At 39.5% G+C, this 24971-nt stretch overlaps 1 protein-coding gene across 1 annotated transcript; it reads right to left on the bottom strand.

The window, feature by feature from the left end:
• Window positions 1–282: 282 nt before the first annotated feature.
• On the bottom strand, window positions 283–24190 carry GCK72_017097 (uncharacterized protein; the record flags this gene model as incomplete). Its single annotated transcript, XM_053731886.1, has 24 exons — window positions 283–388; window positions 432–541; window positions 1128–1204; window positions 1638–1877; window positions 1931–2367; window positions 3498–3951; window positions 4306–4524; window positions 4673–4978; window positions 6153–6278; window positions 8608–8694; window positions 8744–8829; window positions 9263–9476; window positions 10515–10594; window positions 17970–18051; window positions 18888–19036; window positions 19224–19762; window positions 20768–21017; window positions 21067–21184; window positions 21234–21583; window positions 21946–22175; window positions 22699–22827; window positions 22875–23222; window positions 23895–24113; window positions 24185–24190. 24 exons carry the CDS (start codon window positions 24188–24190, stop codon window positions 283–285), a joined length of 4962 nt encoding a protein of 1653 aa, XP_053580799.1.
• Between the last annotated feature and the right edge of the window lie 781 nt (window positions 24191–24971).

Below are 24971 nucleotides of genomic sequence, written 5' to 3'. Positions count from 1 at the left end.
TGATAAAAGACAAGCTTAAATGTGTATAAGGCATTCGTCGTGGTCATGAAAGGGATAAAAAGTGAACTTTAAGAATAAAAGGGTGCGGAGCAAGTCAACAGTATTCGGATGAGCATTGTTTCTAGAAAGATGAGAAACCGGAAGAAAAAGAAAACATGGGGGAAAACACATTTAATACATTTTAAGGATTGATATCAAAGAGGGGCGTGTCGTTCGTTGTATTATAATTAACAATTAATGAGACTAATTATCACAATTAAGGGGAGGGGGTGGATCACAATTTTATTGTCTAGACGAGAGATTCTCTTTCAGAATTCCATAGATATTGGCTCCTTTCGGAGTGTAGTCGTTGCCTGACAGGTTTCCGTTGCTTCTGTCAGATGGTTTACTGGAATAGACAATTATTTTAAGACTAAGAACATTTGATCTACCTGGTTACTTGATTTGGGTTGAGTTTTTCGATGAGACGCTCGATGGACCGGTCGATCTCACACATAACTATCTTCTTTTGTTCGATAGCCAAAGTCGTATCGTCCTCCACCTGTGAAATTTCAAATTGTTGAAAATTATTAGATGACTAGAAAGCTGGAGACGTGAGGATTCTGAATCTGTTTTCAGAATTTTTCTAGCGTCAAAATAGACGAAGTTACAAAGGTTTTAGTAAGAACTTCCGTATCTCTGATCTAGGAAAAATTTTGAAAACAGATTCAGAATCCTCACGTCTTCAGCTAGAATTTTCATACAAAATGTTTTAATGACTGGAAAGCTGAAGACGTGAGGATTCTGATTCTGATTTCAGAATTTTTCTAGCGTCAAAATGGGCGGAGTTACAAGTCTTAAGATTAACTCAAATTTTGGCCCAAGAAACAATTTAAAAACAGATTCAGAATCCTGACCTACAATTTTCATATTAAGTTTTTTTTCTTGCATGGCCTAGAATCCTAAAACTAGTCCCTACGTTAACATCAGCTCGTTCTTAGCTTTGGCCTAGTTTTGGCGCAATTCGGGTCCCACTACGAAAACTACAGTAACCCATATGGACACCACAAAAGCACCTATGGGGGGATTATAAGCATATACTGGGGTGGCACTGACTATCACAAGGGAATTGACCGAAAAAATCTTACCAATTTCTTTGCCTGAAGACTTTTATCCACATGAATCCGCAGTTGTTCCATACAGTCTTGAACGTGGCAAATCAGTGCTGAAAATGGGTGGAAATGGAACAAAGGAATATACAAGGGGAGGGGGAGAGAGAGCGAGATTGCATTCAATTCAATTTTAAAGAGTGTTTCGACAAAATATAACATTTGAAATTATATTGATTGTGTAGATTAAATCAAGGGCTACATTTTTGTAGTTGGAAGCTTTTTGATAGCTCTTCACGCTTTCGAGATACGCGACTTCAAAGTCGGCGACTTTTGCAGCGAGAGGGTGAGAGACGCAGAGAAGCGAGAGTGTCTGACTATCTGCGTCTCCTCCTACCGCCAAACTTTGAAGTCGCGTATCTCGAAAGCGTGAAGAGCTATCAAAAAACTTCCAACTACAAAAATGTAGCCCTTGATTAGATCTATACAGTTATTATAAATTCGGCTTATCATTTTCCTAAAAAAGTTGAAAAAAAGTGAAAAACTCACGATTCTTAGTTCCATCCTGCGAGTTCTCCATAAGATTCTGCCATTCATGCGAGTTCACCGAGCTACGTGGACTTTCGTCGCTTCCCAAATCGGGACCCTCCATCGACTTGTTCATTTGTTCACTCATTTTAGTGACCAAATAATTGTTTCCAGTACGGCGTGGGGTACCCGACGCGGAGAGGCCACCGCTACGTTGTTGGTCGTACAGACGACGGCTCGATGGGAGGCCGCTACCGATTGCTGAACAAATCTTATTAGGTCATCTGTTTGAGGAAAAAAGTTCGGTGACTTACGTCCACTACCCATCGCTAATGAGGAAGATCCTCTTGACGAAGCGGGCGAGAAATCGGATCCAGTCGTCGACCGATTTCCAGCAGTCAACGCTCTCTTATTAATACTCAAAGGCATCATATCCGAGTTGTTTGAATCACTCTCCTCTGATGTCTGATTCCTCCCCACTACATTTCCACTTCCACTCTTATTCTTCGCTCGATACCTCTCCATCTTCTTCTGAACGGCACCTCGAGCCATCCTCTGAGCGAACGGGCTTCCGGTGTCTTCGAATTGTTCGGGAGCCGTCAAGTCGGGGTTACTAGCCTTTCGCATCATTTGGATGGTATTGGCGAGTCGTTGACTTGGTGTGTTTTGAGAGCCTTCCATTGCGAGCCCCTCGTTGAGGTTGCCGATGCTTCGAGCCATCATTCGGGATTGGGCGAGGGAGCTGGTAGAGCTGAAAATATTGGTCAATGAGTTTTTGTGTAAAATGAAAACTCAAATGTCAGTACTTACAAAATGGAAATGTCTTTGTGCAGTTTGTCTTATCAGTTTTTCGAATCAACCACTTTCTATCATTAAACAAAGGCTCCACCCATTTTTTCATACTTGTGACAAAAAGTGTGCGTGGCGGTCAGGGAAAAATGAACTTTTGAGAGGGGTCTAAGATTTTCGAAAGGTATCACCGAACCGTTTCAGGCCGTGACAGCTTCGAGCTATCGTCACCCCCGTCGTAAGGTACTCGACTATACCGAATCATTTCGGACCGCGCAAAACAATTTCAGATCAGTTATATTATTTGAGGGCCCTGTCCTCTGCCAGTTTAGGTCATGTCGTATCGTTTCTGGCTGTGCCCGATGGTTAAGGACCTCGACAAACTGTGCCGCGGTAGAGTATGACACTGTACTGTACTCGGACTGTTCTATATTCTGATTATGTCCTGGGTCTACCAGGCTATCTCATGCCGCGCCGTAACAGATTCATGTCACAGTCCCAACGATACTTTGATACCGTGGATTGTATAATATCGTTCAAAGCCATGCTGAACTATTTCAGACGGCGATTTTTTTTTGGACCAAAATCAATTTCTGGACCAAATTTCGCCCATGCAAGGTAAGTTCTTATCATACTTGTCAACCGACCCAAAACGGGCCAACTCAATATTATGAGCTGAAAAATATACCAAAATGTAGATTTCACATTATCCCGGCCCGCGGCACATTAACGATCCGTCATAGTAAGTCACAGACATAAAACTCGCCGAGATCTACATTTTGGTATATTTTTCAGCTTATTATATAGAGTTTGAAGCCAGCTAAGTGCCGGCCCGTGTCGGCCCGATTGACAAGCGTGGTTCTTATTATACCTTGCCGTATCACAATAAGCTGTAATACACAGACTCCTATATTAATAGTGCCGAATCATGAAAGGCGAGTTTATATCGGTCTCAAACTGTAGCCGGAAAGACTATTTCGGGCCGTTGTGGACCATGATCTGCTATACCAGATCTATCAAACTTGATATGAGACTGATCTTAGAATGTCGGGCCAAGTTTCGACCCTCCCTTCACCCACCCTCAACACTCACCCTGATCTCATCCTGGAATCCGCATCAAACGTGCCAAACGACTCCATATTCCCCAAAACCTCCGCATTCCTCAAATTACTACTACTCCTTGTCCGTGACTTTGGTGTCGAATAGTTCGAAGCCTCTTCCAGATTCTTAAGCAGCGCCAGGTTCTCCGTCGACTTTCTCAGATTCTCACTGGACTGGTGGAGTTTCGATCGGACCGCCATCAACTTGTTCAGGGCGTCCGTACTTTTGCGCATCTCATCTCGTCCACGTGTCGCTGATCTCACATACGAGACATCTGAATCACGACGTCGTTGTTGAAGATTCCTGCCGACGATCGAGCTTCCAGTGGTTGACGATGGGCTCGACGGAGTGTCTCGTTCACGTGAATTGATCATTTGGCTCAGTGCCAACTTGTTCGGGCTCTGGCTTCGACTTCGGAGAGAGGATGCGAAGTTGAGGTCATCGGCTGCAAAAATTTCAGTTATTTTTATATGTATGAGATTAATGAGCCGTGGAAGTGGGTCCCCGAAAAGACATGGAATAGACAAAGCGGAGAGAAAAACAGAGAAGAGGCCAGGGGTGTCTAGACAAACGACCTCCTCGGTCTATCGTGTCCTCGGTAGTATAGTGGTGAGTATCCGCGTCTGTCACATGCGAGACCCGGGTTCAATTCCCGGCCGGGGAGAAATCTTTTTTCTTCTTTTTATTATATTTTTTCATTTACAATGAAGGTTAGAGGGAAGAAATAGTAAAAAATGACACAAGGGAAACGACATGCGACGATGAGAAGTGTGTTGCCAGTGAAGTGTTGCTGTATCACCTCTTTCAGATTTTCTCGAATTCGAAACACGCCGTCGTGCCACGTCGGCATCCCGAGTGTCTACTGTTACAGTACTCGGTCTTCGTTGATACTGACCCCGTCTGTGATGAAGCGTGGTGGAGGTGATGACGTCATCGTCATCGGATTCATGGTCCAACGAAATCTCGCGCGTTTGAACAGTGGTCGTAAAACGCAGTTTTTGTGGTTGCTTATCTGTGTCTGAAACGGGATGGTCGGGATCGGAGAGAGATTATGACAATTAAAGAGACGCAGAGATATCAGAGAGAGAGACTTAGACAATTAGTCAAAGGGATGGATTCGGGAATTTTTATGTTTTCATGTTTTCTTATTTCATAACAAGACTTACGTCGTCTGGATAAATTCGTCGTAGGAACTTCTAGATTTGTCGCCGCAAACAGATTCGAGTTGCTCCTCCGTGGTGCTCCAGAATTCGCTAGAGCTGACGGACTCCAGACAGTTTTTGGCTGGGCGCCGCCGTTATCCAGAAACTTCTTCGATAGACTATTCCTATCCATTGACTTTCGCCGGAATGGGGAGTTTGCTTGGATTTGTTGGAGGGCTTGTTGGGAGGGTGCGGCTGTCAAGACTCGGGATGTTGTACGAGGAGCCAGTGGTGGAGGGTGAGTGGTGTCTGGCATCGGGTAGGAGGGCGCTGAAAATTGATTAGTTAAGTTTTGTCGACTGTCGGTTGGGTGAAGTAAGACTGAAGTTGACAAGCCAGCGGCGCAATTTTGTTTCAAATTTTTGATAAATATGTCTTGAACTTAAAATTTGTTTTTAAGACAATTTGAATGGTGGTAAAAGAAAAACTTCACAATCCCTAAGAGCCGTGATTTGAAGTTATGGGTGTAACGTGGCCTACTCAAAAATGATCATTTAATGAAATTGGTTTTGAATTTATAATTTGAAATTTCATGGATAATACAGTACTTTTTAAGGCGGTTTGATTGATAGTAAAATCACATCATCACGATTATTTTGAGCCGAGTTTGGCACATTACTTTATAGACCAACATTTACTTGAAATGGACTCGGCTCGTTTTTAAGCAAAATTTTTTGAAGTTTTATATTTAGAATATAGCTTTTCAGGCAGTTTGAATGGCACCAAAATAAGTTCTCTACGACTTTTTTGAGCCGAGTTACAAAGGATTGAAGTTTGGCACATTACTTTATGGATCAAAAGATTGCTTGAAAATGGACGCATTTTGCGGCTTGTTTTGAAATAATTTTTTGAAGATTTAATATTCAAAATATGGTTTCGAAGGCGGTTTTAATGGTACCAAAATAAATTCTTTACGACTTTTTTGAGCTGAGTTTCAAATGTTTGAAGTTTGACACATTAATTTATGTAACAGAACACTGCTTGGAAATGAATGTATTTTGCTGCTTGTTTTGAAATAATTTTTTTGAAAATTTAATATTCAAAATATGGTTTCTAAGGCGGTTTTAATGGTACCAAAATAATTTTTTCTGCGATTATTTTGAGCCGAGTTGCGGAGAATTGAAGGTTAATACACTTACAAAGACAAAAAAGTTTGTACTGCAGTTGGTATTTAAGTAAAATTCTTGAATTTCGGTACTTTAAATATAATTTTTGAGACGGATAGAATAGTTCTAAAATCGATTCTCTATGACTTGTTTGAGCCGAGTTATGAGTCTTTAAAATTCTTAATTTTGAAAAAAAAAAGTAGGAACTTTTCTATGATTTCAAAAAAAGCCGCGCAGTTCCGCCACCTGCCAGCCAGGTGGCTGAATAAGGTCTTTTTGGAGATTCAAAAAACTACTTAATTAATTGATTGCTGCCCAATTAAAACCGAAAAGCTCACCATGATGATGATCATTCCTATAACCACCACCATATTGGTGTTGCGGCGGCGGGGCCATTGAAGTGGCCATAACCGGCGAGACGTGATGAATGTCAGGGACGACGACGGTGGACGATGGATGCCAGTCTAGAAGAAGAATAATTAGTTATTCATTGGAAATGTAAGGAGGAGATGCGCGGCGCCCAGAACCGAGGGGAAGTGAGAAAAGTTTGTATAAGGAGAAGAAATTGTCCGAAATCGGACACCTTTTGGAGGAAATAGTGTGGGAATTTGTGGAGACGCAGAGATGGGGGACGACGGGCGGTCTGATTGAAAAGGACATTTGAATTGAAAAAGGTGGTGACCCTTTAAAGGAAATAGTCATAAGGAGGGGGGGGGACTGTGAGGGCTCGGAGAGATGGAAAACTAATCAATATTTGTGCATGCTTCTTCTTATTCACTATTTCATCTAAGGGGGGAACACCTGTGCGGGATTGTTGTTTGTTAGGGCCACGGAGGGGGGACACATGAGAAACGGAAATGGTGGGAGGGGGAGGTCAAAATGTTTGTAAGACGAAGAGAGAGAGAGAGGGGGTGGGGAAGATGAAATTGTGCTTGTAATGAGTCAGCGGGGGAGAGGGGTGTATGAGATTTGGTAAGTGCGCTCTATGGAGAATCGCTTGGAGAGAGGTGGAGTGTGATTGCTAGGTGACTTGGACCTATTGGAATAGCCTTAAGGGATACCCAGTTAAACGCCACCTAATAAATGCATTAGAAATCAGCATCCCTCAAATTTTATTTTGAATTTGGGTTACTTATGTTACATTGAAATAAAATTGTATCCCGTTACGATCAGGCTTGGTCGAGAAAAACTTTTCGGGAAAATCGAGAACGAAAAAATTTCTCGAAACTTTTTTTCGGGAAAATCGAGAATTTTCGAGAAATTCGAGAATTTTGTCAAACTGACTTCAAATGACTTAAAAATAACTATTTTTCGATAGATTTTATTTTTATTCATTAATGTATACTTGGTTTCACAGTTCGAGATTGGTACCCCATCAATTAAACGTTTTGCTGGAGAAACATCAGTTTCGAAAAACTTTCAGCACTCAATAGTTTTCTATTTTGGAGCACCGTAGATGAAAATTGAGAAGTATTTTGTTCAAAAACAACAAAAAATCGGTTGAAACCCTGTAAAAATAAATGGAAAATTTCGAACTTTTGAATATTACTGTTACAAAAAATTTCCCGATTTTCTCGAAATTTTTCGGGAAATTTCCCGTCGGGAAAAATTCCCGAAAATTTTTTTCGAGAAAATTCCCGGTCGGGAAAAATTCTCGAAAAAATTTTTCGGGAAAAATTCTCGTCGGGAAATTTTCCCGAAAAAAGTCGGGAAAACCGAGAAATCGAGTATCCCGATTTCCCGACCTCGACCAAGCCTGGTTACGATACCTCTTACTGTGATCTTAGCTGAGACAGTGGAAAGTTGAAAATCTCGAAACTTAATACATATTTAAGACGTCCGTAACGGGCTCCCCAATAGTCCCTCTACTCCAAATTTTAGTTTATTGTGTAGATCAAACCTAGACCTCCATTTTTGTAGTTTACAACTTCTTGATACCTTTTCACGTTTTCGAGATATGAAGGTTTCCGCAACGCTTGCTTGCAGCGCAACAGGAAGAAGCGCAGAGAAGCTAAAGTGTCTGATTGTCTGCGTCTCCCCTCTCTTTCTCTCTCAGTCACCTAAGTTTGATGGCTCATATCTCTAGAACGTGAATAGCAATCAAAGAGTTGTCAACTGCAAAAATAGAGGTCTAGGTTTGATCCACATAATGAGCTAGAATTTGAAAAAATTGAGCTATCCACAACAATGTGACGGACTCTCAAGGTTATTCAATTTTCACTAGAAACCGCAAAATTATCCCAATTTAGGTATTTTGCCCTATTTTCGCTCCAGTTTGGACGCCACTGAAGTCAAATTTTTGTGAAGAGAGACGCAGAGAAGTCAGACACTCTCGCTTCTCTGCGTCTCCGCTTCAGCCACCTAAGTTTGAGGGCGCATATCTCAAAAGCGTGAACTGCTATCAAAAAGTTGTAAACTACAAAAATGAAGGTCTAGGTTTGATCAACACAATGAACTAAAATTTGAACCAGTGGTGGCAATAGGGGATACTATTCCTTGCTGTTAAAAATAGAAAAAATTTTGTGATTTTCACTGTCTTAGCAAATATTTACAGTTTGACGTATCGTAACCGGTTAGATTTTTAATTGATTAATGTTTTAATTGCCCAAGCATAAAATTTGAAATGTTATGAAAGTATGACGGGATCTTAAAGTGGAGGGGAAATAGAGATGCACCAATGTTCAATGTTTCAACATCTCATTGTTGCATTTTGAAAAAAGAATATGAAAATGGGATCCTAGCAACCAATGTCCAAAAGACGAAAAACTATAAGAAAATCCATCGAAAACTGACCATTATTATTCGATGACTGCGCCATGTTTTCCCACTTCATTCTGCCAGATGTTGGGGTGTTCGTTGATGACAAGTGGGAGGAGGATCCTAGAAACAAGATAATAAACTTCTAGGATTCAATGATAATGACACTCACCAGACTGCGAATTACGTTGGGATGCGATATGAGACATCATGAGTTCTTTGGCTGTCTGTACGCGGACACCACCGCCCGTTACGTCTCTGAAAACATAAAAAAGTTATTTGACTGGAAAGCTGAAGACGTGAGGATTCTGAATCTGTTTTCAGAATTTTTTTTGTAGTGTTGAAATAGACGAAGTTATAGTACCGTTTTTGTAGTTGACAACTATTTTGTACAAGCACTAGCAAGTTACGTGTCGACAAAGTAATTTCTTCCTCAAATCGACCAATTTCAGTGCAAAATAGTGCGATTTTTGAGCTGTCGTCTTAAAATGACCATAACACTCTAGGGATTGTCCGTACAAAAAAGTTGTCAATTACAACAATGGAGTTCTACTATTGGTCTGTTCGATCCATGAAAAGTTATTTCGTGGGACTGCTAGTTTTACTATGACACACTCTCAAAGTTGAGCATTTTCAACTGAAAAAGGCAAAACTTAACATACTTTCGAGCGGTACTGTACACAGCACTTACCGTAAATTCATCATCGATTTACTACTTTGATATTCTCTCAGGTGATCTGGAGTACTGTACAAAGATGGTGACGCCGAACGACGCGGATCGTTGATTGGAGCCGCCAGATACTGACCACTTCCTAAGTTTGAGTCTTGGTCGTCTTCGTCGGAAAATACTCGGTGCTTTCTTCTCGAGGATACGAAATCCGATTGGGTTTCGGAGATGTCGGTTTCTGGAAAAGTATCGAATTCTGGAAAAGTACTGAGTCGCTACGCAGCGGAATTGTAACCATTTAAAGTTTGAAGATATATTACTCGCCACAGTTATTACAACTGCGCTCCACCGAAATGTTCCTTGAAAAATGCCTTTTTTTCTCTGACTCTCTCAATTTCGCTTACAATTTTCTTCGGTTTCGGTAGAACGCGGTTGTAAGAAGTGTGCTGAGCTAATATGCTAACTATTTTCAAGGTCGATGCACCATGTTATAGCCAAAAATTGTGTAGTTATGTCAGTTATGTTCCAAATAATGCAAATTTTCAACCATAACGTTATTTTTACATTGTTTAGGCTATGAAAACCAAAAAAAAGTTCGGAAATAACTGGAAATCGTCCCATGCCTAGTTTTGTAAAAAAAATCTAAATTTTTTGGGTTTTTGGTCGATGCACCATTTTTGGTATCAATGCACCAATATACGATAAAATCAGAAATTTTTCAAAAACTGATGTATTTTTTGCTGTGTTTCAGTTCATGTGACCTAATTAAATTTTGTTTTTTCAAGAAAAAAGTGCCTTTTTGATTAAAAAACCAAACATTTAAATGTCGATGCACCGTAAAATGGGAAAATAGAATTTTCGTGTTTTTTTGAAAAAAATAACAAAAATAATTTTTCAGAACTTTTTAGGCAAAAACGTATAAATTCTTAACCTAAAGGCTTGAATATTCTCAAAAACTTTCAAAACCCTTTTGAAAACCAAGGCTTTTTGCGAATTTTCGAAAAAAGAAAAAATTTTGATGAAAACAAAAACAATTATTTAATTATCAAGGCATTTTACAATATACCACTTTAATTACTTAAAACTTGAAAAAAACACTTTAAAAAATAGTCTAAAGTTATAATTTTTGATAGATGCACCATGTTCATCACAAGTTTGCAGAACTGGTTAGTTGGAAAAACGGACAATTTGAACCAAACATCTTGATAAATCTCAAAAAAGTTCAATTCCTACTACCTTAAATCTATGAAGTTTCAAAAAAAATCCCATCACTTACCGTACTGATCGTGCGAGAATAGGTTCGTATGGGTCCGCCGTTCGACTGCTGGCGCAGACTGGACCGCCGGTGAGAACGAGCTGCAAAAAATGAGAAATTAAAAGGGGGCGGGGTCAATTTTCAGCAAATTTTAGGGTTTTTAGACATATAGACTAACCGAGCACATATCATGATGGGCATTTTCTGGGGGGATAGGGAGGTTCAGAAATTAAATAAATGAGTAGTGAAAAGAAAAAGAAAAAGTGAAAAGGAGGAGAGAATGTCTGCGTCTCTCCTCTTGGATCATCTCTAATCGAGAAAAAGGGATTTTTATCACTTCTTCTCTCTTTTCTCTCCATCCGATCTTCTTTTTCTACCAATCATTTTTGTTCGTATGCATGAAACAGAGACAGCTGATATAAGAGATTCGATAGGAAAAAGAAAATGATAAAATGAAAATGATTATGACAGAAAGTGGACAACAATAGATATAATTTTATATATTGTTTACGTTCTTGAAACTTTTCTAATCGGAAGAAGAAGTGAAGGTCGTGATCCATCGTCGCGACGTCACCTAGCAATTATGCAAATTCTTTCCAAATTCTTCCCACCGAAGAAGAAGGTCAAAATCACTTTGAAGAATAGAAATGCTAAAGACGACCAAATCAGTTGTGCAAACTATTCGAGGTGTTCCAGTTTCTTGTGGGGGTACTTAGCACGAGAGGTGTGACGTGGAATGTGGCAGGAAAGAAAAGGAGAGAAAGAATGATAAAAAAACGATTCGATTAATGCAAATGTGACAAGAAATGGGGTTTTGAAAAGAGAGACTTTTGTGGAGAGAAGAATGATTGGAAATCGAAAAATTGAAAAGTCGATGCACCATGTAGTGACATTTTTATTGAAATTCGAAGAAAATTGCTTAAAAATGGCTGAAACAGAACAAATTTTGAGTCGATGCACCATATTTCGGACATTTTTGGTTTCGATCCGAATGGAAAAAAGACTTTTGTGGAGAAGAATGATTGGAAAACGAAAAATTGGAAAGTTGATGCACCATGTAGTGGTCTTTTTGTTGGAGTTGAGACGGGCGGTTCAAAAATTGAAAACAATTGCTTGAAAATTTGCTAAAACAGAAAAAATTCTGGATCGATGCACCATATTTTGGACATTTTCGGTTTTGATCCGATTTCAGTGCGTCATGACAAAAACTGTTATAAATCAGGAAAACTTAGTGTCGATGCGCTAATTGACGCAAAATGACAAAAGATGTTGGAAATTAAGGGTTGATGCACCATCTGGGGGCGTCTTATTGGGGTAGATTTACATTTTAGAAGTTTTCAAGTCGGGCCTTTCAAGATTTGAAAAAAATTGCTTGAAAATTTGCTAAAACAGAAAAAGTTCTGGATCGATGCACCATATTTTGGGCATTTTTGGTTTCGATCTGTTTTTAGTACAGTATGACGGCAAAACGATTAAAAACCAAGAAAACTTAGTGTCGATACGCCAATTTTTCGAAACTCAAATGATCTAAAATGTTGAAAAGTGAGGGTCGATGCACCATCTTGGGGAAATGGGCACAAAATATCGAGGAAAAATCTAAAAGGAAAAAAAAATAGAAGAGCATGTCCTGATTTGTGGTATTTAATCTAAATGTATTTCAATCTATGCGCCATTTTAGAAAACTGGCCAAAATGTGCATAATTAGTTGAAAATATTCAGAAAATTCAGAATCGATGCACCATATTGAAACTCTTCGGGCAAAACCAATTTTGAAAAATAAAATTGAAAATCGTTTCCAAAAAAGTTATTGAATGTCACATTTATAATTTTGTGACAGTCTAAAAATATTGAAATGTGAGGGTCGATGCACCATATTTCGGTTATACATATGGGAATGGGCCATAGTGAATTTAAAGCCGATATCAAAAATTTAGGAGTTTTTGAAATGAAAATTTTTCTGAAAATTTGAATTTTGTCATTCTATCGTTAAAAGGGGAATCTTGGTCAAGTCACCCCTTCGCCCAATACCTCTGTAATAACACCAACCCAGAGGGTCCCCCTTTGATAAGACCTGCGTCACTGATCAAACATGACCTCTACAAAAAGAGAAATAGTTTCTATCTCTCTCCCTCCTGATAACAGCTGCGTTCAAACAAAAAGGTGATGAGGGGTTCAAATGTTCATCATGATTAATGAATGTATGTTGGGAAGAAAGGGGAGCAAAAGAAAGAAAACGAAAATATAGCATTGCAGAAAAGAAGTTGATGATGCGTGGGAGTCTGGTTGACTCCATACCGAGAACGAAAGAAAAAATTGGTCAAAAATACCAGCAAAACGGATCCGATGCGCCATTAGGGCGCCATTTGTTAGAATATATTGGATCAATTTCAGTTAACCTCCAGAATAGTGTCTTAAAACTTCCAAAAAACAAAACTAAAAAAAAATTGTGTCTATGCACCATTCTTGTGACATTTTGGCTCGATGAACTGTTTTGAAAAAAATTGTCAAAAACCTGAAATGAATGGTTTAGAAACGAGAAAACTAGGTCCGATGCGCTATCTTGCAGTTTTATGTCGAACAAAACTCATTAAAATTCAAAATTTTTCACCGATGCACCATTTTGAAATTTGAAAAATGTCGAAAGTTAGATAAAAAAATGGTTGGAAATTTAAAAATAGTTGAACCGATGCACCATGTTCTGTCCCGGTTTTATCAAATACTTATTTGCTAACGCATCATGTCTTGAAATGCTGAAAATTATAGAAAAATCTGAGAAAATTGGTCAGCTGCACCATGTGGTGTTTTTAGGAGCTAACCTAGCAACAAACACGTTTAAAATGTTACAATGCACAAAATAATAACTTTCCGATGCACCATATTCAGTCCGAATTTTACCAAATGATTATTTTCCACACATCTCGTCTTTGAAATACAAAAAATGGTCTAGAATGCACAAAATTGACTCAAAAATCAAGTCGATGCACCATACTGTGGCTTTTTGAAAAAAAAATTTTAAAAACCGAGAAAATTCGGGCCGATGCACCATATTTGGCTTAATGTCATAAAATAATAATTTTTCAGTTGGTAATGTCAGAAAATGCTAAGTCGTTGTACCATTTTAGAACCAATATTAAAAGAAAGTTGAACATTTGTGAAAATTTGCAAAAAAAAATTTCAAAATTTAAGCCGAAATGCGATTTTAATAGAAACTATTAAAATGTTATTGACTAATATTATAGAGAAATGTGAATTTAATATGTTATTTGTTATATCACAGAGAATTTGTCCTCCTCCTCCTGCCGGAACACATAAACTGATATTCGGAAAGGAAGCAAATAGTTTCGAAGTGATATCGTATAGAGAAGATGTCTCCCCTCCGAACGGTTTTCATGATGACAGCAGCCGCGGGATGAAAAGAAAACGAATGCAAAAGGAAAACAAAAGCCCCGCCGCCCGCAGAGACCGTTCCTTTCCGTTCCGACGCACTACGCGTGTGAAATCACGGGGAGAAAAGTTCCAAGAGACCACAAGGTGATTAGTTTTAGGGAGGGAGAGGTGACTGGTTTTTAGTGTCTTCTAGGAAAGAGGCTTCTGCCCAATGGCATCACTAATTGAAATTGGAAGTGAAGTGAGACGAATTGAAATTCCAGCAGTAATCTAGGTGGGGAATCTTGGAACATGAATAGAGAGCATAGGGTAAGAGGGAGAAAAAAAAGAAGGGACTAATCAAAAAAAATTGGAGATTTTTTGGAAAATTTCTGAAAATTCGTGTACCGAAGATCGTGATGTAGTAAAATCAAAGAGCCAACTTTGAAACGTATGGTACTAACTTCAAAAATATTTTTAACGCTACAAATTTATATTGGGTGTGTAGATCTAACCTAGTGCTTCATTTTTGTAGTTGAACATTTTTCGATAGCTATTCACGTTTTTGAGATATGCGCCTTTAAAGATGAGTACCTAACAGGGAGATAAAGAAAAAATTCCGTGTTTGACTATCCGTAACTTTTAGGGCATTTTTCCCACCGTTTTCAAATCATATCATCTTGTAGATCGAACCTAAATCTCCATTTTTGCAGTTGACAACTTTTTTATAGCTATTCACGCTTTCGAGATATGCGCCTTTAAAGATAGCTCCGTAGAGCCGAGAGGGTGAGCGAGGTGGAGAGAGAGGGAGGGTAGAAAGGCAGAGAAACGAGAGTGTCTGGTTTCTCTGGTTTCTCTGCGTCTCTTTATTTTTTTTCTAACTAACAGAACATAAAGCTTTGAAACCACCCGAATTATAGAAAAAACAATACATTTAGAAAAAAAGAGAGACGCAGAGAAACCAGACACTCTCGTTTCTCTGTGTCTCTCCCCTCTCGCAGTTTCAGCAAAATAACTTTAAAGGCGCATATCTTGAAAACGTGAATAGCTAGAAAAAAGTTGTTAACTGCAAATATGAAGATCTGGGTTTGATCTACAATACTATATAAAAATCAATAACATTGGAAAACGTTGCAACGCTTCAAATATCGTGATTTTCAAAAAAAAAACAAAAAAAACCACAGTATGGTGCATCGACTTGATTTTTAAGTCATTTTTGCACATTTTAGACCATTTTCTATCCATTTTTGAGAGTTTTTTTGGTCAAATTTAATGTAAATGCGTAAAAAAGAAATCAAATGTACAAAACTGATCCACTTAGTATATATCCCACAAGTCATTCCTTCGCCCTTTCGGTTCATTGAACACGAACAGTTATGGAAGGTGGGACAAAGAAGAATAAAGGAAACTGTACGAAATCCGAATCGTCTTTTCAAAAAAGAAGTCTTCGGTTACAAAAGAAATCGATATTCGGGGGTGAGATGATGAAAAAGGTGTGCAAACTTCTCATGGAAAGAGAAATAGAGAGAATAGAAGAGGGAGCCTCCCAAAAACGGGAAGTGTAAATAGAGGAATCGAAATGGAACACCAGGCAGTATACGTTTGTAGAAAGAGGGATGACATCTAGTACAAATATACCTTGGAGAGCATTTGTTTTTGTGGTTATTGGTTGTCATTGATGTGGAACAAAAGTGAAAATGTCAAAACTGTATTATTCCAATTTTATGTTTTTTGTGTAGATCACACCTAGAACTCCATTTTTGAAGTTGACAACTTTTTTGTAGCTTTGCAGGGTTTTGAGATACGCGCCTTTAAAGAAAAAGTAAGAGAGGGAGAGACGCAGAGAAGCCAGAGTGTCTGACTGTCTGCCTCTCTCTCTCTCTCTCTCTCTCTCTCTCTGATGTCACTAACTTCAAAGCGCTATATTTCAAAATCAATCATTTTTTGGCAATTTTCACTCTGAAACCTTCGAAATTCGACATTTTACAGTCATTTTGAAACTATTTTTCCTAGCCAGTAAAATCAGAGAAGACAGAGAGACGCAGAAAAGTCAGACACTCTAGCTTCTCTGCGTCTCCCTCTCTCGGCTCCAAGAAGCTATCTTCAAAGGCGCATATCTCAGAAGTATGAATTGCTATCAAAAAGTTGTCAACTACAAAAATGGAGATCTAGATCTAATCTACAATATTATATAAAAATAATTAAAGGAAAAGAAGTGGAAAAATGGTGGAAAAGCGTCAAAGTTCACCAAAACTAATCAACTCCAAAATCATATTGCCCAGAACATTTTTGATTAGAAAATTTCTGGAAATCTAGACCACAATCTGAATCGGGAAATTCATGTCTTTCGGTTTTATCTCAGAAAAATTGAGTTTTGGTAGCCTCAAAACTTCAAAAAATAGTTTCTGTTGCCATCGGGGTGCTCTCACCCGAAACCGATGAGCCGCCGATGAAAAACAAAGAGAAAAAAGGGGACCGGAAAGGCAAGTCCGTTTCTCGAGCATTTAGACAAATAGATCAATTTCTCTGCACCGTCTCTCGGATTCACGTGCTCTCTCACCTTCTCTACCTAAACCAAAGTGTTAATTTGCATAAAGGGAGCGTATCAACTAAAAGAGTATGAAGACTGACTGGTTCTGTAGTGGTCACTGAGTGGTGTCTAGAGGGGGGTCATCGATGGATTATGAAACTTTGAAACTAATTCCATCAAAAATCAGATCAACACTATAGTTTGTGGTCAGAGAGAGAGTGTGTGTGTGCATTCAAAATTTTATGGGGTATACGAAATATTCACATCAAGTTTTTATTGGGGGCTCATAAATTGGCGAACAGCCGGAAAATGAGGCGGGGGGTGATGTCATAGATAGTCGGAATTTGTTGGTCAAAACTCTTCGAAAAGTTTTCGAAGAAACGGTTCGAAAAATTTTGGGAATTTCTCCTGAAATTTTGAAAATTTAAATTGCAAAAAGGTGATTGTCCTTGAAACTGTCCTTGAAATACTTAAAGTTTTCATACAAATTCAAGATTTTTGCCTCCAAAAAACTCATTTTCAGACAGTTTTCTTGGCATTATTTTTCTACCGGGATTTTTTCTTGCACAGCCCTGGTTTCTAAGCCTAAAAATTGGGTAAGGCTAAGCCTAAATATTGGGTAAGCCTGAGCCTAAGGATAGCTTAAACCCTCAGAACTAATCGATTCAATTATTCATAGTCTATGTATGTACAAACAGTAAAAAAACCGACCACGCTTCTTTTTTTTCAAAAATTTTCGAATTTTTTTTGATGATTCACAACTAACTGACCACCCTGACTAGTTTATGTGGATTAATTAGTTATATTATCTGGGCGATAGTATTTTTTGGGTTACTGTAGAATTACGAAATTCAGAAAGATTAAAAAACGTCGAAAAATTCGCTAACCATCTCACGGCGCTCTAATTTGTGATTATTGTGTAGATCAAATCTAGACCTTCATTTTTGTAGTTGACAACTTTTTGATAGCTATTCAGTCTTTTGAGATATGCACGTTGAAAGTTGTGCAAGGAAAGGGGAGAAGAAGAGAGACGCAGACAGTCAGGCACTCTAGCTTCTCTGCGTCTCCCCTCTCTCACCCTCCAAACTTCGAAGGCGCATATCTCAAAAGCGTGAATAGCTATCAAAAAGTTGTCAACTACAAAAATGAAGCTCTATTTTTAATCTACCAGAAAAATTAAAACGGATATACATAGAATATCCTCAAAGTTGGAAAACGAGTACTGTATAAAGAAAACTAGATCGAAGTGAATGACTTTTTTATATCTAATCGGATTTACTGTGTGTGTGTGCCTCTTCCTCTCAATGTCAATCCTCCGTGAAAAGAAAAAAAAGAAAAGTTTTCAAGTGGTTTAGGTGCCAAAAGTAAAGCCAACACACCCACACCCACTACTATCTACATATATAATAGTGTGTGATATAACAATAACAACAACAATATGTGTTTGTACCGCCCAGAAGAATGCCACAGGTGTAGAGGAGAAGAAGAATTGGAATATTTTGATGTGAGAAGTGTAAGAAAAGTATAAAAATGAAACGGGCTGGAGGAAACATTTTGAGTATTTTTCTGTTTAAACGCACCTATCTCCGACACGTGCGTAACTCGAATTGCCGATCAGATGTCCGCCGTTCGGGAGGGCTCGTTTTGTTCGACTGCTGCGGACTGGAAAAATTATATATATTTATATATATTTGGCTGAAAATCGCAGAAATTTTTGAATTATTTGAGTTTTGTAGATGAAATCTCGGCCTACATTTTTGCAGTTGATAATTTTTTGATAGCTGTTCACGCTTTTGAGATATGAACGGTCAAAGATAACAAAGTGAAACGAGAGGAAGAGATGTCGCAGACAGTCAGACACTCTAGCTTCTCTGCGTCTCTCACCCTCTCTCCTTCTCGTCGCCAGAGGTTGCTGACTTTAAAGGCGCATATCTCAAAAGCGTAGATAGCTAGAAAAAAGTTGTCAACTACAAAAATTTAAAGCGAGATTTCTTCTATAAAAATGTACTAAAAACATTAAAATCGGACAAGGGGAAAAATTGTGGCAAAGCGTCAAAGTTCATTAATTTCAGAGGTCTGTCACAAACTAATTTCCTGTCCAGGTTTATAAATGTTTAATTAAATGTGTAGATCAAATGTAGGGCTATATTTTTGCAGTTGAAAACTTTTTGATAGCTGTTCATGCTTTTGAGATATAACGCTTTGAAGATAGATACCATACAGAGAGACGCAGACAGTCAGACACTCTCGCTTCTCTGTGTCTCCCCTCTCTCCCACTCTCTCACTAAAAATGTAGTCATCTTTAAAGGCGCATATCTCAAAAGCATGAACAGCTAGAAAAAAGTGGTCAACTACAAAATTGTAGAGCGAAATTTGACCTACAAATTGGCAAAAGTTTTTGGGACAGTGGGATACTGACGCCCTGTCAACATTGATCATATTTTGAAAATTTCATAAGATTTACTCGAAATCGCTGAGTAGCGACTCAAATACCGTACCTGAACTCGAAAATCTCGTCGAATCGTCGTCGTCAGAATACAACGACGCAGAGCTGCCAGAAAACTCGGGTGCTCCCAATGGTCGTGTGAATGAGTTGGAGCTGATAGTCTCACTTCCACTTCCGAGTAAACTATCGGGGGTGGCAGTTCTAAATAAATTTAAATGTTATTATTATTGTTATGAAAAAGCTTCGCAGAGAAGCGTCTCCGCGCGATGATCGAAAGTGGAAAAAGGGGAATGAGCGATTAGAATCTTCTCCCTTGTTCTCGGTTCTCGACACGCTCGATATGAATCTTTTTGTCTCCCAAGGAATCGATGGCCCAAATTTCAAATACCTCATAGTAACTTCTTCCATCAGCCGAACTTGGGCGGAGATCATTCGTTCCGTCAGATTCTTTGCCAATTGCCAAACAAAAATCGCTCCGTTCGACGTGGTGACAATCACATTTTTGAAGTCATCCGAGAACGTGGCATCTGTCGGAGGGGCTCCGAAACCACAAAGTACTGCTAGACAGACACCTGTCCGAAGATCCACCACATACACATACTTATCGGAGCACACTGATATCGCATAGGATCCAGAATGATCTACAGCCAGCTTCTGAATCTTCCCACTGTGTGCCACATCGTCATCAGTTCCCTTGACTTCTCTCACTAACTTCCCATTGATATCGAATTGACGAAGCATGCGGTCATGTCCACCGACTACGAACATCTCCACGTATTTGATGAATGTCATATCTCCTATGCTAGAAGTGACGGAGATCTGTTGGACACGTGTGAACTCCGAGTGCTGGTCACTGAATGAGTTGAGCTTCCAGATTATGAGACTTCGGTCGGTGGCGGCGGTGTACAGATGGAGTTGGCCATTGTTCTGAAAATATTGATTATCAAGTTGACGGGCTTGTCAGAATGATAGTCATGTTTCTAGAGTGATTTTGACATTGGAATAGTTCTGGAAAGGTTTACACATGTCCCATAGGTAGGGACCTTGTTAAACATGATAGCCTGAAAAAAGTTGTCAGAGGGTCGATAGAGCGCGGTTACAAAAATGTGTCAAGTGGGATAAAAATTATGTTTGTTCATAGATTTTCAACTATTTTCAACGGTGTATTGCAAGTTTAAATATTTTGATAAAATTACGAGACGAATGGTACCAAAATGCAATACCACTCCTAAACTGTGAAAAGCTTCAAAAACATAGAGACTGCCGGTTCAACACCGTATCATAAAACACGTCAGTGAGTCTGGGGCTACATGCCTATTATAAATCTTTTTTTATCCGTTTTATACCAAAATGATCAGCATTTCAAGACGATTCGAATGGTAGTAAATTCTAATCGCTGTGAAAACTTGTGCACGTTTAAAGCATACTTGCAAACCAGGCCAAAACGATCCGACAGGGACCGGTGCCTAACTCGCTTAAAACTCAATATTATGAGTTAAAACATATACCAAAATATAAAACTCGGCGAACTCTATGCCTGCGACCTGCAACGGGCCGGATGGTCGTTAATGTGCCGCGGGGGCCGGAATAAAGTGTCTAAAAACTCAAAGTTATCAAAAAGTCATGCTAGCCCGGTCATCGGCACATTAACGATTTGCCATCGGGCCAGTAGTAAGTCACAGACATAAAACTCGTCAAGATCTACATTTTGGTATATTTTTCAGCTTATAAGATTGCGTTTAAGCGAGTTACGCGCCGGCCCGTTTAGAACCGGTATTTGGTTATGGAATCCATTCTCTTCCCAGACTAGGCTACCTAACTTATCGTAGACCCCTCCAATGACTCATGCAAAAATCGGAAGCAATAATTTTCCCCCGCTTATCTACCTTCCGGATCTCATTTAATTTCCCAATTTCCCCTCTTTCCTCTTACCGATGCAAACTTGATCGACTTGATCGCCGACTGATGCCCATCCAGCACTGCACAATGCACAAACTGCGAGCTATACGGTATCCTTCGAAACACGTGAACAAATCGATCCCGTCCTCCAGATGCCAAGAACATTGGTTGATCGTGAGATGAGGTGGTGGCGTGATCGGAGAAGTCGATGGAGGTCACGTCGTTGTCATGGGCGTTGATGACGTCGATGATTGGAGTGTCCGAGAAGGATAGGTCGATGAGGCTGGAAATTTTTGTATGAATTTTGGCACATGGGTACTGTAGTAGCTTACTATAACATTCCTGCGGATGTGCCAGCTATCATCATTCTGCCGTCATGAGTTACTCGGGTGCAAAGGACTCCGGAGGATGACGTGGCAGGCTCCTCGTTAGAAGGACCAATGGATTCTACTGAAAGCTTACTGGTCTTATTGGAAATCAACTTTTTAATAAAACTTACAATTTCTCTTATCAATCAATAGATCCGGATTCTCATCCAGGTAGACCACTTTCAGCAGGGAGGGGCACAAGATATTAGCAATCTCCTTCTTATCCTCACTCTCTCCACTGAAATTCCAGAATCTTACGGTACCATCGGCGCCACCGGTTATCAGAGTTCCTGCTGGTAGACATGGAGACGAGGATGGGAAGGGTTCGATGCAGTTGACAGAACCAGTATGACCGAGACTTGCTCTTCGGAATGACCATGACTTGTTTTCGCGGGCAAACTCGATCAGAGATCGATCCGCGTAGCCGACGACGAACGTAGCGTTGGAGGTGGAGGCGACGAGGCAGCGGGGTTCCGGGAATCTGGAAGTTTCAGATTTGCTGCGTAGCGACTCGGAACCATGGTAAATGGTGCAGAATCTTCAAGACAAGCTGAACTCGTGATGTTTGAAAATGATTGTTAATGGGGACTGACCGTAAAAGTCCCTCACACCAATAAAAAAATTTGCTATATGGAAGAATTTTAGATGAAATTCATATGTCTGGATAGCTGCCGTCATGAGGATTCTCAATATGTTTTTAAATGTTTTCTAGCACCGATTTGAAGCAAGATACACGCTCTCAAAGTAGGCCGGTTATCTCGGTGTATTTCTATTCTTGTCAAAATCTAACTGCAGATTCAGAATCCTAACCTCTTCCGCTTTTTCCCTCAATATTCTACTCACATTGCATCTTCTGGATGATTCTGCAACTGTTGCGACTCGTAGACATTTGATGGGTCTTGAAACAAGTGAGTGGGCGGGGCCAAGTCTGCCAAGAAATCCAGATCTTCCCCGATCAAACAGAACAGTCGAACAAGGCCATCCGAGCATCCGACTAGCAATCCTTCTGGGATTTTTGCAATGCAAATCGCCTTGAAGTCTCCACTCTCTTTCCAGGAGTAACATTTGACGTACTGGAAAAATTAAAATCAAAAAAAATGAAAACTTAGAAAAGGAGAAAATTCAGCAGTTTATATTGAAATAGAACGTTCAAATTTATAATGGCTGCGTAGATCTAATCAACGCCTACATTTTTGCAGTTGAAAGTTTTTTGCATGCTCTTCACGCTGTCGAGATACACGACTTCAAAGATGGGCGGTGGAGAGAGGAGACGCAGAGAAGCGAGAGTGTCTGACTATCTGCGTCTCCTCTCCCCACCGCCCATTTTTGGAGTCTCGTATCTCAAAAGCGTGAGAAGTTATCAAAAAGTTGTAAACTACAAAATCGTTGAAAATTTTATCAGCTACATTTTTGTAGTTGAAAACTTTTTGGTAGCGGATCTAGGTTTTGAGATGGAACACTTTGAAGCGAAATTCAAAAAGACGAGACGCAGACAGCCAGACACTCTAACTCTCTGTGCTCTCTCACTGTAATTTCTAAGGCGTGTATTTCGAAACTCTGCAGAGCTATCAAACTACAAAAATGTTTATGATCTACCTTCTTATTCCCATTAAACTCCAATAACTCCCCACTCGATGTCACCGCAACCATTCGATTCGTCGCATCACAAAACGTCGCGTCGACAAAGTTAACGTTTCTCTTATCAGCCAGAATAGCTGATCGACTCTGCAACAAAATTCACGTTTTCAGAGTGTCTTTTCCCGAAGGCTTACCGTCAACCCGGTCCTCTTACTCATCCCATCAGAAGCTAGTGGCAAGAACCAATATTTGACAGATTTGCTTCCGACAGTCACACACATGCTGCTGTCGAAAGATATCGTTAGCGCGTTGACAGGCGACATGAGCTTCCCGACTCCAAGGTCATGACCGTTCCTCCAATCCCACGTAATTATTTGAGCGTCGTGTTGACATCCGATGGATATTAGAGTGGAGTCATCTGGGGTGAACCTGACGATGGTGACGGATACGGTATGTGCTTGCATGGATCGGATGAGCCGTCCGATAAAGTTGCCCTGCTCATCACGGAGTTGCCAGAGACGGACTGCCGGTTGGTGGCCGGTCTGGAACAAAGAATATTGATGGAAGCATGCTCCACAGAGGGAAGTGAGTTACAGGATGTAACCTATATCATTAGAAAGCTGAAAAAACGCTGATTCCAAATATATACTCAGATTTTTTTTTTGAAAAGCGAGGTCAAAGTTTTGACCGCTGTCAAGAGGTACCACCAGGGAAGTGCGGAACGGTAATCGGAAATTCCGAAATTTCCGAAATTTCCAAAATTTCCTACTTTTTTCCGTCGATAAATTTCCGTGTTTTTTTTTGGATTTTTCGGAACTTTCCGATTTCCGTGAAATTGTTTCGGGAATTTCCGCAATTTTATAAATTTACACTGAATCAAGAGAAAACCAAAGTGAACGGTGCCAAAATATCACACTTGAGTCAAAATTTACAAAATTTTTAGTATTTACTGCATTTTTATTGACTTTGACTATGAAAAATATAAAACCCCAAGTTTCCGAAAAGAATAATTCGGAAAATTTCCGAGTTCCGAAATTTTCGAAATTTTTAAGTTCCGCACATCCCTGGGTACCACGCTGCCGATATGTTTCACACGTCGGTAGGGTAAAAACTTTGACCTCGTTTTTCTCGAATACCAGACCTCGAGTGCAAAAACTGAATATATATTTGGAATCAGCGTTTTTTCAGCTTTCCAATGATATAGGACACCATACCTCGCCAGTCGCCGCGTATTTCCCACACGCCGTCACAGCGACACATGTGAACTGTTGTTTTGTTTGTGATATCAAATGCCCTTCGAATCGATCGTGTCCACCCGCTGAGCTGACGATAATTGAGCTACCCGCCACTTGGAGCAAGGTGTCAGAAGAGTGATGGAGAGCGATGCCATTGACGGTCACACCGCTCCGACCGACCACGTTTTTTAGTCGGGCCTGAAAAAAGATCCCTTTATATATGACTGATGTCCTGATAGAGAGTTCCCAATTTTTTACACTTTTCACACTTCCATGGAACAGATGAATGAAAACAGATGCTGGCCATCTGGAACACATTCTCTTGGAACATTATACAATTGGGATTGAAATTATATTTTAAAAACGATTTGCAACACAAAACATAATTCTGAGCTAGAAAAAAACCAAGAGTTCGAAAACTAGACAAAATTTATGACATTCAAGATTTAAAAAAAAAACAGCCAATTTTGAGGTGTTGTCACCGTGTCTGAAATTATTTCATGGTTTCAAATTTTTGATATGTTGTAGAATGACTCTTGAGCTTCATTTTTGTAGTTGACAACTTTTTGATAACTTTTCACGTTTTTGAGATATGCGCTTTTAAAGAAGCGCGACTGATAAAAGGGGGAAAAGAGACGCAGGCAGTTAGACACTCTAGCTTCTCTGCGCTCTCTTGACTATATTTGTGTTAGCTTGGCTATTTTATTATTGATTTCAGAAAAAACTGTTAAACAGGTGTTATGATATGAGAAATGTCAATTTTCTGAAACTTTGAGCAATATGAAAAATCACCAAAAAATATAACTTTGACGCTGTTTCATTTTAATTCATATTTTTCCAATTTTTCCAAATTTTTGATATGTTGAAGATCAAACCTCTCTTTACATTTTTGTAGTTAGCAACTTTTTGATAGCTTTTCACTCTTTTGAGATATGCGCCTTTAAAGATAGCCGACAGGAAAAAATGGGGAGATGAAGAGAGACGCAGGGAAGCTAGAGTGTCTGACAGTCTGCGTCTCTCCTTCTCTCTCGCTCTCAAAACTTGAATACTTGTAAC

Source organism: Caenorhabditis remanei, chromosome V (genome assembly GCF_010183535.1).
Source record: "Caenorhabditis remanei strain PX506 chromosome V, whole genome shotgun sequence".
Lineage (NCBI taxonomy): Eukaryota > Metazoa > Nematoda > Chromadorea > Rhabditida > Rhabditidae > Caenorhabditis > Caenorhabditis remanei.
The sequence above is the reverse complement of the archived record's forward strand: the minus strand, read 5'-3'. Positions and strand labels throughout refer to the sequence as shown.